Below are 14,588 nucleotides of genomic sequence, written 5' to 3' on the forward strand. Positions count from 1 at the left end.
CGCCTTTAATCCCAGCACTTGGGAGGCAGAGGCAGGCGATCTCTGTGAGTTCAAGGCCAGCCTGGTCTACATAGTGAGTTCCAGGACAGCTGGGGCTACAGGGAGCCCCTGTCTCAAAAAGACCAAAAAAAAAAAAAAAAAGAAACAAAAAAGAACTAGTACAAGGAAAGTCGGGCCCACAGGTAGGAAGTCCAAAGACGCATCTTTGTCTTTTGGAGACCTTGCCACACACCAACCAGAACTCTCCCTGTCAATCAGGGGCCACTGGAACCCCATTCCACCAACAAAACAACATGATGCCCAAGACCTTTATTAGACAATTGACTGGGCAGGAAGGAATCCATTCTTCCTCCTCCTTTTAGTTGGGCTTGTTGTTTAAACAAAGCCCGTCTTTGAAACCTATCAACACTATATTTTGTAAGGAGCTTCCCGACTTGTCTCTGGGCAGAAATCTCTAACTGGGTTTCTTGTTTCAGTCTCTTATATGCTACAGACTCAAGCTGTTGACAGAAGTGTTCAAGTGGCCATGAAGTCTGGAGCCCAGGTATGATCCCCCTGCCTAACAGGATTGGGGGTGAGGGGCAAAGATCAAAGGGCAGAGTGCCCCTGCAGCTGATCCCAGCCATCCCTAGTGGATATATTAATAGAAAGAGGGACATTGCCCATGAATGAAAACACATCAGCAGACAAACTCTTCCTTTGTGAAGAGGAGGCAGGTGAAAGGCAGAGGCCACCAGATCCCTAGATGTGCTGGGGCCGGCTAAGACTCTTAGGAGTATTATGTTCCCAAACTAGCTACATCTACTAAGCTGTGTTTGGGGATTAGCAGGGCACCTCTTTGTCTGATGACCTTTGTTAAGAAGATGTTCTAGGGGGCTGGAGAGATGGCTCAGTGGTTAAAAACACTGGCTGTTCTTGCAGAAGACCTGGTTGGAATCCCAGCACCCACATGGCAGCTAACAACTGTCCGTAACTCCAGTTCCAGGGGATCTGCAGCCTCTTCTGTCCTCTGTGGGCATTGCACGACATGGGTGCACTTACCTACATGCAGGCAATACATGCATGCACATAAAATAAAAATAAATAAAATATTAAAAAAGAAAAAAGATGTTCTAGAGCTGACAGGTCTGGCATGAACTCTGCTCTGTGGCCAGTGTGAACTACAACGCCCCCCACTCCACCCCCCATACAAATGACTAGCATTTTATAATCTGAAAAACAAAAACACCAAGGCCATGACTTTTTGATCTGTTAACATTGCACTTTTGGAGACAGGTACTTCCCTTCTACCAAATAAAAATGTAAACATCATTAGTTACCATAGACACTTTCAGATACATGCCTTTAGGCACAAAGTCCTATATTATTGCATTGCCTCAAAAATTGTGAGCTTACACCCATATCCTGTTCTTCCCATCAACGGTTTGGGCTCCCCACTTCTGTGCTGTGTGTCCTGCACCCCTACCCCTCTATAGCTCTTGCATCCTTTCAAACAAATGCTTTAGACTTTTATTTCTGTTCTCATCAGCTGTCCACCTTCCTCTCCATCTGTCTCTGTCTATTTTTAGATGACTCAGGCTCACCTTCCTCCTTTAAGAAAATCTGTTTATATTCTAAGGATGCTTGAAAGGTTTAGCTTCTAATTTGATCTTTTCTGTCAGTTATTAGTGCGAACTGAAGTTCTCTGAAGAAGCCACGTCTGTGGTGAGATCTGTAAGACTGACTGACTAGAATTTCCTGATGGAGAGATGGAATGTTGTAGATCAAGAGGCAAATTTATCTTGGACTGTCTTTAATCTTACTACCAGCCTCTGTATCTGACCTAACATCTTTGTGACTATTAGGTAAAACTTTTGGGATGTATTGTTAACCTTAGAAGACCACTAACTTCTACCACCCTACAGCTAAGAATATTATAACATTTGAGTCTTTTTTTTTTTTTGAACATTTGAGTCTTATAGGTGAGATTTTCCTGTTATAACCTGCCTACCTGATGACCCACCAACCTATATGGCAAATGCATTGGTTTGTGACATTTGTTCTGTGATTATAAAGAGTCACATAACCACTTCCATAATGAACCATATCATTCAGGGTAACCTGAATCTGTTTCCAGGCTGTGGTCACTCATATTTAACTCAGAATAAACTCTCTATTTCCTTTGGAGCAAAAAGTAAGTTGTAAGTGTTGTAGTTTCATTTCCGTTGCTGTAATAAAACACCTTGGCAAAAAGCAACTTAGGGGTAGAAAAGAGATTATTTGGCTCACAGTTCCAGGTTACAGCCTATCTTTGTGGGGAAGTCAAGGCAGGATCTCAAGCAGCTAGGCACATCACATCCACAGGCAAGAGCAGAAACAAATGCACCCATGCTGCTGGTTTGCTATTGCCTTCAACCAACCTTCTTCTCTTACACTGCTCTGGACCCCAAACCAGGAAGTGGTGCCCCCCACAACGGGATAGACTTTTCCACATCAGGTAAGAATAGAGACAGCCCCCCCAAAACACCCTGACCCTCTCCACATCCTCCACCCCCACCACAGTCATGCCCCACAGCCCAACCTGATCTAGGCAGTCCTTCAACTGAGACTCTCTAATCAGCACAAAGCTGGGAGTAGTGGCGTGCACCTTTACTCCCAGCACTCAGGAGGCAGAGGCAGGTGGATCTCTGTGAGTTCAAGGCCAGTCTGGTCAACACAGTGAGTTCCAGGCCAGCTGGGGCTATAGAGAGACCCTGTCTCAAAACAAGCAAACAAACAAATAAACAAACAACCTCACCAGCACAGTGGTATTTTGCATCCATTATTAGTAATATCAATGAGATTAGCAATTCTCTGGAAATAACCCAAAAGCTTTAAGCTTAGATCAGACTGCAAAGTGGCATAGGGTGGAATTCCCACCGCCACTGGTAAAACTGGAGGGAAGAGCAGGAAGATGGGCACTTAAAAAAAAGACTTGTATGTTTGTGTATTTTGCCTGCATGTACGTATGTGCATCATGTGCATGCAGTGCTCATGGAGTCCAGAAGAGAGTGTCAAATCCTCTGGAAATGGAATTATGGATGATTGTGAGTCATCATATGGGTGCTGGGAACTGAACTTGGGTCTTGTGTAAGAACAGCAAGTGCTTTGAACCACTGTTCAATCTCTCCAGTCCCAGGCTCTTTTTAGAAATAATACAATGAAAGTCAGCTCCACAATGGAAACTAGAAAGGTTTTGCAGTTATAGCTATGAATATTGACCGAGAATAAAATTAACCTAGTCAAAAATTGAAAATTATTTGTGGTTAATCAGGATTGCAACTTGAAGGCACAGATTCAAGCAGTCTTGAAAATGTGCTCAGACTTCACAAAATGGCAGCTGTATTTATAGCTTTGCTGACAGGGCAGCTGGAAATTGTGTGTTTGTGAGGAATTACGATCAATGCTAGAAAAAGTGAAGATGTCTTGTAAGACAGCTTTGGGGTACAATCTCAGCATCTGTATAGTTTGGTGGAAGAGGTCTGTTATACTTATCAATTCCAGCTAACAATGCCTTAGGTAACTGTGGGTTGGCCTAGGTCAAAGGTTCAGTTGTGGTGCTGGAGACCTGATGAACTTTGCCACGCAGCTCCATGGTAAGTGCCCAAACCAAATCTCCTGTTTTGACTTTTCATTGATACACAAAAAATGGTTATTTCCTTTTATTGTCTATGTGTAAATAGGTACTTCAAGATGCGGACATTATTTTTATGTTTTTGTGTATGCATGTGTGTACAGGTGTGTGCATGTATGTGCTCATGTGTGTGGAGGAAAAATCACACCCCAGTGTTGTTCCTCAGATGCTATCCATCTTATTTTTTGTTTTGTTTTTAGAGAGAGGGTCTCCCTGACCTGGAACTCACTATATAGACCAGGCAGGCCTCAATTCACAACAGAGATCTACCTGCCTTGCTGGGATTAAAGACATGTGCCCCCATGCTCAACCCACCTTGTTTTTTGAGGCAAGATCACTCATTGGCCTAGAGCTCAAATAGTAGGTTAGCTGGTCAGCAAGCTCCAGAGATCTACCTGTCTCAGCCTCCCTAGTGCTGGAATTACAAGCATGGGCCAGCATGCCTGGCTTCTTAATGTGGGTTCTGGGATCAACAAACCCAGGTCCTCATGCTTGTGGGGTAAGCATTCTACCAATTGAACCATCTTCCGACACCATGATGACCTTGTAAGTAGCTCTGTCAGTCTGGCAATTACAGTTGGTGAATGGCTTAGCATCTCATGTTGTTAAGTCTTTCTCCTTGTGAAGCATCTAGTTTCTGTGCTATAAGCCACAAAGAGCCTGCAACCCTCACAGCTGTCCTTTGCTGCACGTTCAACACAATGAAAACAAACTATATGTTCAGATTCAATTTATTTTTTATTAATTTGGGTCTACAGTTCACTGGATGAGCTTTTATTTTCAACAATCATCCAAGTCGAAGTGTACAACAGGAGGCTGCCAGATGTGGAAAGCGACTCGACACCATGATTGCTTCCCAAGATAATGGTTCTTACTTTGAAGGAAAACAACACTTAAAAAAACCAAACATTCAAAGGCGCTTCTTTAGTTAAGAAACTTCCTTATGTTTTTCTACAATGTACCTAACTGTAAAACATAACCTTAGCCACAAAGATTTCCCCCAGGTTGGTCACATCATTCGTTATCGAAAGGAAAAGAACTTGAGAGAAAACAAAACGCTGACATGAATAATTCGTGCACAGGTAGTTTTGCTGCACTGCACTAAAGCTGAGTTGGTGTTTCTTTTTAAAGATTGGAAAACACACTTGCCTTTTTCAGTTTCTTACTGATGCACACACGCTCCTTATAAGGAAAGCTAACCTATGTAGGCCTGAATTTAAAAACTGAGTATCTGCTCAAGAGCTGGTTACAGCACATTGCACAGGTATGCATGACACTGTGAAAGAGTGATCAAAGACTTCAGGGTGGTCAGGCAGAGTCCTGACCACACTGCCCTTAATCCAGCAGCATCTCCATCATCTGATCCTCCAGGAGAAAGAACCCCTAAAGCCAGCGACTTAGGGGTGAAATGTGCAAAACTCAAGGGTACAAACTTCCTTGTTTATGTTTTTCTATGATGTACCTAAAATCTGAAAGCACCCTCAAGGGTTGAAAACAGAGCTGCTCCAACAGGGCTACAGGGCATAAGCATAACTGTCAGGGTCTGTCAGGCTTTCACACAGAATGTGTTCTTTTGAAAAAGCTTCCTAGCAAGGTCTCCGTCCCATTTCTTCTGCATTCTACTCTAAGTGAGCAGGGTCACTGGCTTCCCCGCCAGTAACGGAGTGATAAGAATCTTTTTCCTGAAGCAGCTTTGCCTTAGCTCTCTCACACATGACCACATCTTTAAAGTACTGGGTGGTCTGCAAGGTCTAAACAGCTGTGAGAAACTGCAGACCACCTCTGAATAGGGGCTGCTCTGACTGAGGACCCCCAACAGCATACTAGATTCCTAAGGAGCTTTTTTTGTTAAAGTTGGGAAGAATAGGTTTCCTGATTTGGCAGAAACCCCACCTTGAAAATGATTTACATATAAAGATGAGAAATATGTCTAAGCAGGTATTTTAAGAACCACATGTGGTCACTTCTCCTCCCATCTGTGAAATGGACAGTAACCACAACAGTGCTGCGGTTTATTTCCCTTGCTGAATCAGGTTGCTAGGTTGTAGGGTCAATGCCACAGCTAGGATCTAGAATGCTCCCTAAAGGCTTGTATGTTAGGGGCTCAGTACCCAGCTTGACATTACATGAGGCAGAAGGGCCCTTAAGGGGTGGGGCTTAGCAGGATGTCTTCAGGTCACCAGGAATGCGCCCCTGAAGGGGAATGGGGGCCCCTCATCTTCCTCTGGCTTTTGCCCCAGGCTATGAAGCGGGTGGTTTTGCTCTGCCGCTGTGATGTGCTACCTCACCACATGCTGAAATACCATGGCCACATGATCATGAACTGGAACTTTGGATGCCATGAGACAAATAAACCTTTTCTCTTATAAATTGATTATCTCAGGAATTTGTTATAGAAACAGAAAGGCAACACAGTCAGTAAATTTTTCTATAAAGGGATATTTGCAAATATTTAGGCCTTACGAGGTCAAATATAGTCTATTGAATATTCTTCAATTTTCTTTTTTTTCTTTTGAGACAGGACCTATATAGCTCGGGCTGGCATTAACTCTTGATTCTCTGGCCTCAGCCTCCCCATGTTGGAATTACAGGGGGTGTGCTGCTTTGCCTAATATTTTTTTCTTTTGTTCAAAAAAAATCCTTTTAAAAGTTCTAGATTTGCAATGGTCTCCTAGGACCTTGGACATGTTTGCTATCCAAAGAACATGGTATGTGGTAGTTTGAGACTTGGAACCCTGACTGGGGGATTTCTTTGGAGAGTGAGGTGGTCCTTACAGCAGGGTCCCTTGGGATGGGATAGAAGGAGAGCTCTTTTGTCTGTCTCAAACTACACAGAGCAGGACCAAACCAACACCCTTTACTTAAAAAAATACAGAGTGCCGTACCTTTTTTTCCTATGGCTACATAGGCCTTTACTCTGCATTCTTTCTCTAATAAATGATTTTTTAATAAGCAGCTATTAGTTCTGAAAATACCCATTTGCTACCAACTGCTTGACTTGAACTGTTCTGGACCTAGGAAGTAGATGTACTACTACCCCCAAACCAAAAAGAACTGGAAAAAATATCCCTATGTGAAATAATTCCCAAATTTCTAAACGAATTGAATAGTTTAAAACAAACAAACAGACAAGCATCCCCTGCCTGCCCACATCTCACATCTGCCAATCCAATTGTCCTTTTAAGGTTTTTGCTTAAAACGTCAGATTTGTTTTCAACATGTGCATTTATTTCTTGGGTTAAATTCAGACTTTTCCATGGGTGTGAACTTACAGTGGCATTACCAATGACAGTTGCTACCAAGAGTGACAATGCAAACTGCCAAGCAGAGTGTGGGGCATCACAAATAAAAACATGGTGACTGTTTGAACTAGGGGAAAGTGGAAGAAACTGGAAGTGAAAACATGCTCAATGGAAGCTGGCGCCTGGAGCAGGCACGGCTCTAATTCTCAAAATGGTGAGACCATTGCAACTATGAACTTTCCATTTAAAAACAAAACAAAACAAAAGGACAAACAAAAACCCCCAAGTGTTGGAAGGCAGCTGTAAGCTGGGATGAAGAAAATCACTGCTGTGGTCAGACTTTACAGCCACTGAGCTTTCCAAACACACTTTACAAGCATCAAGGGTGTGCTTCTGCTAGGAGGAGCCCTGCAGGGCCCTCTGGGTCCAGCCCTTGCCATACACACAGCTCTTGGCAGCACTTCACATCTTTCATGACTCTTCACTGTTAACTTTGAAAATAATTATCTTCTGGTGCCAATTTTTGCACGAATGACTGAATTTTTTGATTTTCAAGGAAAAGTTGGATAGTGACAGGACTGAGAAGTAAATAACATCTGCCCTTTTAGGTTGGAGGTTTTCAGAGAAGATGATCACAATTTGTTCCTTGATTTTATGCAAGCATTACTCCTCAGTCCCATTGATACTGATATAAAATAACTTGCCCACTTCCCCCCTGTATCAAAGTGCATCTGATGAAAATGTAGCATATCTTAATGAAAGCCAAAAATCTTACTAACTTTTGACAGATATCCTATGCAGCACAAATCAAGTGAGTTTCCCTCTTCCCTTCTCCTCCATTTAAAGCTGTACCCAAAATGGCAGTACCTACAGACAACAGGGCTTACAACAGTGGATTTAGCAGAAAGGGGAACAAAACCATCGGCACATACAGAGAAACCCTGAGCAAAAATGGCTATTCCCGTAGAGTCTTCCTGGAGCTGACACAGTGGCTCACAAGGGACCAGGCCCCTTCTGGGAGGGCAGGCCTTCCTCCATCCACAGAGAGGCACTTCGGGGCGCCCTCCTGTGGATGCGCCGCAGCCGCAGCAGGTAGAGGAGGATGGACAGCAGGACCACCAAGAAACAGCCAGAGAACAAGTAGTGGTTGTAGACAAAGGACACTCCCCGCCAGTGTGTGTGGCTGGCCCGGAATGCCTCCCGCTGGATGTCTCTGCAGGTGTGGAGACAAGAGGACAGAAACAAATGGGGTCGAGAAGGAGAGTGTAGACAGGGCCTCCTGCTATGAGTCCAGCTCTGAAGACAGCTGAGAGTTGAGAGCTGAGAGCCGGGAGCCGGGAACTGGTCTGTTCCCTCACCTCCAAAATGGGGGACCGTAGGTGCAAAGTAGGTTCCTGCCAACCTTATGCTGTTAATACTAACGTGATGACCTATGAAAGCATGTCCATAAGACCCTAGCAGCTACTGGAACTATAATTCAGGCAACAAAAATCAGAGAAATTTAGAAATGCTAATACATGGAAGTCAATGTGGAATGCATACACACATGTAGAACCATGCATGTGCAACCAGTAAGAGCTACAGCACACACCCAATTAAAAGTAAATTTAATTAAAAGGAGTCAGGAGAGCATAGTTCTTAACGTGGGATCAATTGAGCTAGGTCTGTGAATTTGAATGGGAAAACATGTATGTCTTTATTTTGCCAACTTGGGACTGAAATTTGGTAATACCTTCAGACACAAATTTATGTAGACCACAAATGTTACAGTATTAAGAGAGCATAGTATTAACTGGGACTTTGACACTAAGGAAAATGATCAATCTTTGTAGCCTATTACGGTGCAGATGTCTCACCTGTTGCTCAGCATCACAGTGAAATAACAGATATGACTGGCTCTGCTACCTGACATTACCATTTAATGTGATAATAAAGAAGATTCATTCCTATAGCACAAATTTCTTTCCTGTAACAGTATGATAAATGCATTTCAGTATGATGGTTTCCTCTGCAATCTGCATGTTTATACTATCCATTGAAAAACAGTATTTGAAGAGCCCAAAGCCCGACAATTAGGGATCCCGGAAACAAGCCTGCTGCAGGGGACTGGGAGGCAGCTGAAGACACAGGGTGGCAGCACACGAGCCTGTGTACTGGGGGGTACACTGTGGGCAGCGAGGGGAGGCAGCACTTGGCGGAGGTAAGAAGACCAAAGTCAGGTCTGGCTGACCTCAGAGCTCTGCCCACAACTCAGCAACACCCACAAAACACAGACCCCAGGAGGCACTGGACTGCACAGAAGTATCTTTTGAGATCCCCTTATCAAATTCATAGCCTACCTCAAGGGCAGAAAGCGGGTCCTGTAAAGGATCGCCCCTAGCGTCCACTGCACTTCCTTGTCGTACACCTGCAAGGCAGTCTTGAGGCTTTTGTAGGTGACAGGAAAGGAGAAGCCCCTGTGGAACACCTCAAACATCCAGGCTGATTTGAAACACTGATACCTACAAACACAGGCACAAGTCAGAGACGCCCTGCCAGAATGCACCAGGCAGAGGCCGTACCCAACTCTGAGCAGGCAGCCATACATGCGCTCTGAGCGATTCCTCTGGCTCAAGTCTTTATCCCTCACATAGAAGAGTTCGCCCATCAAAATCAATGAGCTCCTCAGTGTAATTCAATCCGTTACCACCATACACCACCACACACCTTAGGTGTTCCATTATTTACTGAACAAATACTGAGCAAGTTCTAGCCTCTTTAGACCTTATTCTCTTTATGACAAAATAGGAAGGCAGGGGGATCAATTTCAGCTCTGATATTTTAAGAACCCTAATGTTTATTAGATTTTAAAAGATTTATTTTACTTTTAATTATGCGTATGTGTGCATCTTTGTGTGTGTGCGGAGTAAATGCACATGAGTGCAGATGCTGGAAGAGGTCCCTGGATCCCCTGGAGCTAGAGTCACAGGCTGTTGTGACTCTGGCGCTGGGAATTGAACTCGGGTCTTCTGTAAGAGCAGCAAACGCTCTTAACCACCGAGCATCTCTCCAGTCTCCAGAGGCTTACTTTTTGCGAAGTCCTATGCTGGGTAAGTAATAAGATATGGTAATAAATAATAAGACTTGGTCACTGCACTTAAAAGACAAAAGAAAGGGCATTCTAAGAAAGCAATAAAGAACTACAAACCAAATCAGGACCATGTACCTTCATCAGAGGAACATGAGAAGTGTTCTGGGGATCAGGAGGGATGAAGTCTGGTGAGGGGACAGGTGGACTGAAAAGGGACAGCACCACAACATGACTGATGTTTGGAAGGGCTTGAACAAGCAAAGGTACAAATGGGAATTTCAGAAGCAAGGAACAGCAAAACTGGGCTGAAAACCCACAGGCTCTGTCTGAGCAAGTACTTGTTTCACTGCAAGAGGCCAGGGTAGATGAGGAGGACATTCTGAAAACCCACAGATATGTCTGAACAAGTACTTACTCCATTGCAAGGGGCCAGGGCAGATAAGCAGTACATTCTGAAGAGGGCAGACCAACAGAGTGGGGCTCAACTGCCTACTACTTACTTAAGCCGATGGAGGTCAGCGTGAGAGGCATAAAGTCCTCGGTCAAAGCGCTCCCGCAAAATCGACCATTTTGTTGCACAGTAATCCTAAAAGCAATTTCACCCAAAATAAATAATTGCCGAAGACTTTTTAAAACACTTTTTCCACTTACAAATGGTTTACCAAACTCATATTCCTAATAAGCATAGGGAACACAAGCATAGTGTAAGTCTGCACAGCCAACATGAGACTGGGACACTCTGTGGGTACTTGATCTGCACATGCAGTTTGTTCCATTGCCCTGAACCTCTACCAGAGGACTTCTACCTACCACAGACCTCTTCACCTGCTTACTTCTCCTTCCATCATCATTGTACCAGAATAAACTTCAGCAAAGTGAACAGGTATTTAGTCTGCTCGGACTGAGTACTTGGGCCAGAGGCAAATTAGCACTGGGGGAGGATGATGGAAGAAGGGGGAGGTACTGTGCCCTTCCTCTGAAGGAACACCTAACCTCCACATGGCTCCTCCTCTCCTCACCTCTCTATACCTATACTGATGAAGAAACTGGGGCTCAGAAGGTGTAACACAATGCAGGAGGGAATGCATTTGGCCTAGGGCAAGAGTCAGGAAGGGGATGTCAGGAATGAAACACAAGAGAGAAGATGCAGAGCCCACTGGCTGCTAGTCATGCTGAGAGGACACCCTGTTGGGTGGGAAGAGGACAGGATGACAGGCCAAGGTCACTGGAACTCAGCCCCTGCAGCTGCTGCTGATTTTAAATAGTGGTGCCAAGTGACTGCATGAGCGCTCCACACAGAACACCTCAGGACAGCATGGAGGATGAACACAGGAGACCAGATCTAAGCAGACCACCGGGACGGCTCCTGGTGACACAGAGGCTTGACAAGGACAGTGACAGTAGGAAAGGAAGCAGGGATGAGCTTGAGAAATGGTGAGATAAAATACCATTGATTATATGCAGGGCTAAACGAGAGACAGAGAAGAGCCAAAGGGACTGGGATGTGGCTCAGCAGCAGAGCATCTATTTGCAAGGCATGTGCAGAGCCCCGAGTTCCATTCTAAGCACCATAAATAATAAACAAACAAATTAATTAATGAATGCAAAAGCCATTTCTGGAGAAGGGGACTGGATGGCTGATGATGCCATCACACAAAATGGCATAACAGGGACAGAAAATGGGAAAACAGTGGATTTGTTTGGACTTATGAAACCCAGCAGGCAGTTGGACAAGGGTGAAGATCAGAGATGTTTTTGGATGGCAGCAGTCAACTATGGCACTTATGGGACTGTCTATGAACTTGAAGGGCAATGGGGTCATGGCTTGAAGGCCAGGGGCCATGAAGGCCCAAGGGGTCTGAGGGGGAGCCTCTGAAAGACTGTGAGGAGTCCCTGGGAAAGACAGGAGAACAAGGTTATGGGAGTGCCCTGGCTGCTATGGGAGGGGAAGGCTGTTGAAGGGACTGTGAACTGTGGCAAAGACAAAAAATAGTCCAAGACTCTGATCTGGAAGTTGCTAGGGACCAGTGTAGTTGTGGAGTAGTGGGTAGGTTAGCTTAGATTGTCTTCTTCTGTGATCATTTCCCTTCCCATGACAAAAGGGAAGAGGACGCCCTCTGACAGCAATGGCGGGCAGGACCTATTGTCCACATGGTCTCTCCACAGCAAGGGTTCTCCTGGCGAGTTACCTTGGCAGCTTTAGTGAACGCAGCAGCATTGTAGTCTCCCCCCATTCGCAAGACATCCTCGGTGCAATAGTAGAATTCGGAGAAGCCATAAAATTCACTGTTCTGGAAGTGAATGGGGGGCTGGTAGACTCCATTGAGGGAAGTCTGTGTCTCATTGGTTTTGTTCATGAAAGGCTGGAGGGTCTCTCGACATAGGTTGAAATCTCCCGTCCCCCGCAGGTACAGGGTCTTCCCATTTTGCTGGATCTCATCTTTAATGTCCAAGGGCAAGCATGGGTCCAGGTATGGAGCATCAGGAGTCAGACCAGTCTGTTTACCCAGGAGCCTGTTGCACAAAGAACCAGTTTATCATGAGACCGATGTTACACTATGCTTTGAACAAATGGCTGCAAGCCAGTGTTCTCCTAACATGGGTCCCACAGGGATGTATGTGGGAACAACAAAGTTCCCCCAAAAGTTAGGAAAATCACCACCCATCCCTCTTGCACAGATCCACCTTCACATACAGCAGACACACTGAGTCCCAAGTAAACAAGCTGCTGAATGACCTGGCTTTTTTCATTTATTTACTTATTTATTTATTCATTCATTCATTCTTTACTTACTTATTTACTGTGTGTGGATATGCATGTGCTCTAGTAACACAGCATGCAAGTGGAGGTCTGTTGTGTGGCAATTTCCTGAGATAAAGCCTTCTTCTGTGTTGGAGGAAAGCTCTTTAAGACACAGGATGCTCTAAAGGGAGGTGAGCATCCATCCTGCAGGGAAGTTCATTTAGCCCAGGAAGTAAATACCCCAAGGGTTTCAAGAAATCCCCGACACTGACCAGATTCATTTGGCCCTCCCTCCTCTAGCACATATAAGCATAAGGACAGCTGAGAGAAACAGGGGAGACAAGCAGCTGCCAAGAAGCCACTCCAGCCACCTGGAGGAGAGGCTCAGACCAGAGGAGTGGACAGGAAGAGGTTCGGTCCAGCTGAGCCGACAGGAAGAGGCTCAGGCCCAGGGCTGACTGGAAGACACCTTCCAAATGTCAAGCTGCCTGCAAGTTGTGAAGTGAGCTCCAGGTTTCCAGCTTTTGTGAGCCATCACCCATGCTGGGGTGGGCTTTGGTGATGCAGCTGTCTTTAGTAATTTCTGCTCCTGTACGTAACCCCTCACCCATACTCCTGTAAGGAACCCCAATAAATTGGTTCACCACATTGTATTCTGGTGGTATCCTTACATTGGTCTGTCTTCTGTTCCCTATCTGGGGTGAGATGTTTGTTCACATATCCCTAGCAATGTCACACAAAATCAGAGGACAGCCTGTGGAGGATGGTTCTCTCCTTGCAGCATGTGGTTCCTGGAGATTGAACTCAGGTCATTGGGTTTGCACAGCAAGCACCCTACGAGCCGTCTCACTAGCCCTACCTGGTGCTTTTGATTTCTGGCAACACAGTCTGACAGGATGGCTGCTGAGTGCCCAGCAACTGCGTGGTTCTCAGCCCCATTCTGCTAATGCTGCTTGACTGACCACAGCTGGTGCAGGGTGACTGGGAAAAGAAGTAACTGGTCTTGGAAAACCAGGATGGACGTTTTAGCAAACTACTGTGAAATCATGTGTGGGTAAGACTAGAAAACTGGGGAAAAGTAAATTCCAGAGGGTGAGGTATCCAACTGCTTGACAAAATGCTAAGCTGTTGTTATTTAAAGAAGGCCAATTAGCGGCTTGATGAAGATGCAGTGTGTACAGGAGAAAGGATGGGTGGAGTCTTAGAAGAGCGATCATTCAGAGTCAAAGACTGCCTAACAAACGGGAGTGATGTTGGTTTTTGGTACCATGAACTCATGTGGGCCTGGCATATGTTTAACTATTAGGAGTTAAATATTTATGAATTCACTGTTCAGCACTGACTGTTTACTAACAAGCTGATCATGGCTCTTTATAATGTACTAGAGTGTAATCAATAAAGGTTTTGCCATAAAAATATTTACTTTAAAAAAAAATCAATCACCACTACAAATGGTAGATACTCAAGGCTCAGTAAATGACATTTATAATTATTAAGGTCTAAGAGTTGTTAAATGTGGACCAGGATAGCCCTGAACTCACAGAGATCCACCTCTTTCTTCTCTCTGCCTTCCAAGTGCTGGATTAAAGGCGTGTTAAACTTATACAATTTAAACAGTTTAAACTTGGTTAAATAATTTTATATAAACTCATTTTTTAAAGTTCTACTTATAATAATGTCAAGTTTTTTGTTTTTGTTTGGTTTTGCTTTTTGTGAAAGGGTCTCACTATGTAAGCCAGTCTGGTCTCAAACTCATGATCCTTCTAGGCATGTACCATCACACCCAGCTTAAAATGGTTTTTTTTTTTTTTTTTTTTTTTTTTTTTTTGTCTTTTTCAGACAGGGTCTCCGTTTAGCCCCAGATGGCCTGGAACTCACTTT

The 14,588-nt window shown here is 44.5% G+C and overlaps 1 protein-coding gene across 3 annotated transcripts in view; it reads right to left on the bottom strand.

The window, feature by feature from the left end:
• Entpd4 (ectonucleoside triphosphate diphosphohydrolase 4) overlaps positions 1-14,588 on the bottom strand; it is a 47,673-nt gene that overhangs the window by 13,781 nt on the left and 19,304 nt on the right. For 2 of the 3 annotated variants that reach the window (XM_008850573.2, XM_008850570.2), the window contains exons 10-13: positions 12,154-12,478; positions 10,465-10,550; positions 9,234-9,395; positions 4,372-8,107 (exon numbers count right to left, since the gene is read on the bottom strand). In XM_008850573.2, the coding sequence (XP_008848795.1) occupies positions 7,888-8,107; positions 9,234-9,395; positions 10,465-10,550; positions 12,154-12,478 (793 nt within the window). In that variant the 3' untranslated portion in view covers positions 4,372-7,887. Of the gene's footprint in view, positions 1-4,371; positions 8,108-9,233; positions 9,396-10,464; positions 10,551-12,153; positions 12,479-14,588 lie in introns of those variants that run through there. The other variant, XM_029554884.1, reaches the window with a different exon arrangement.

The sequence above is a fragment of the Nannospalax galili genome, unplaced genomic scaffold, assembly GCF_000622305.1.
Source record: "Nannospalax galili isolate Female #2095 unplaced genomic scaffold, S.galili_v1.0 scaffold291, whole genome shotgun sequence".
In the NCBI taxonomy this organism is placed as follows: Eukaryota; Metazoa; Chordata; class Mammalia; order Rodentia; family Spalacidae; genus Nannospalax; species Nannospalax galili.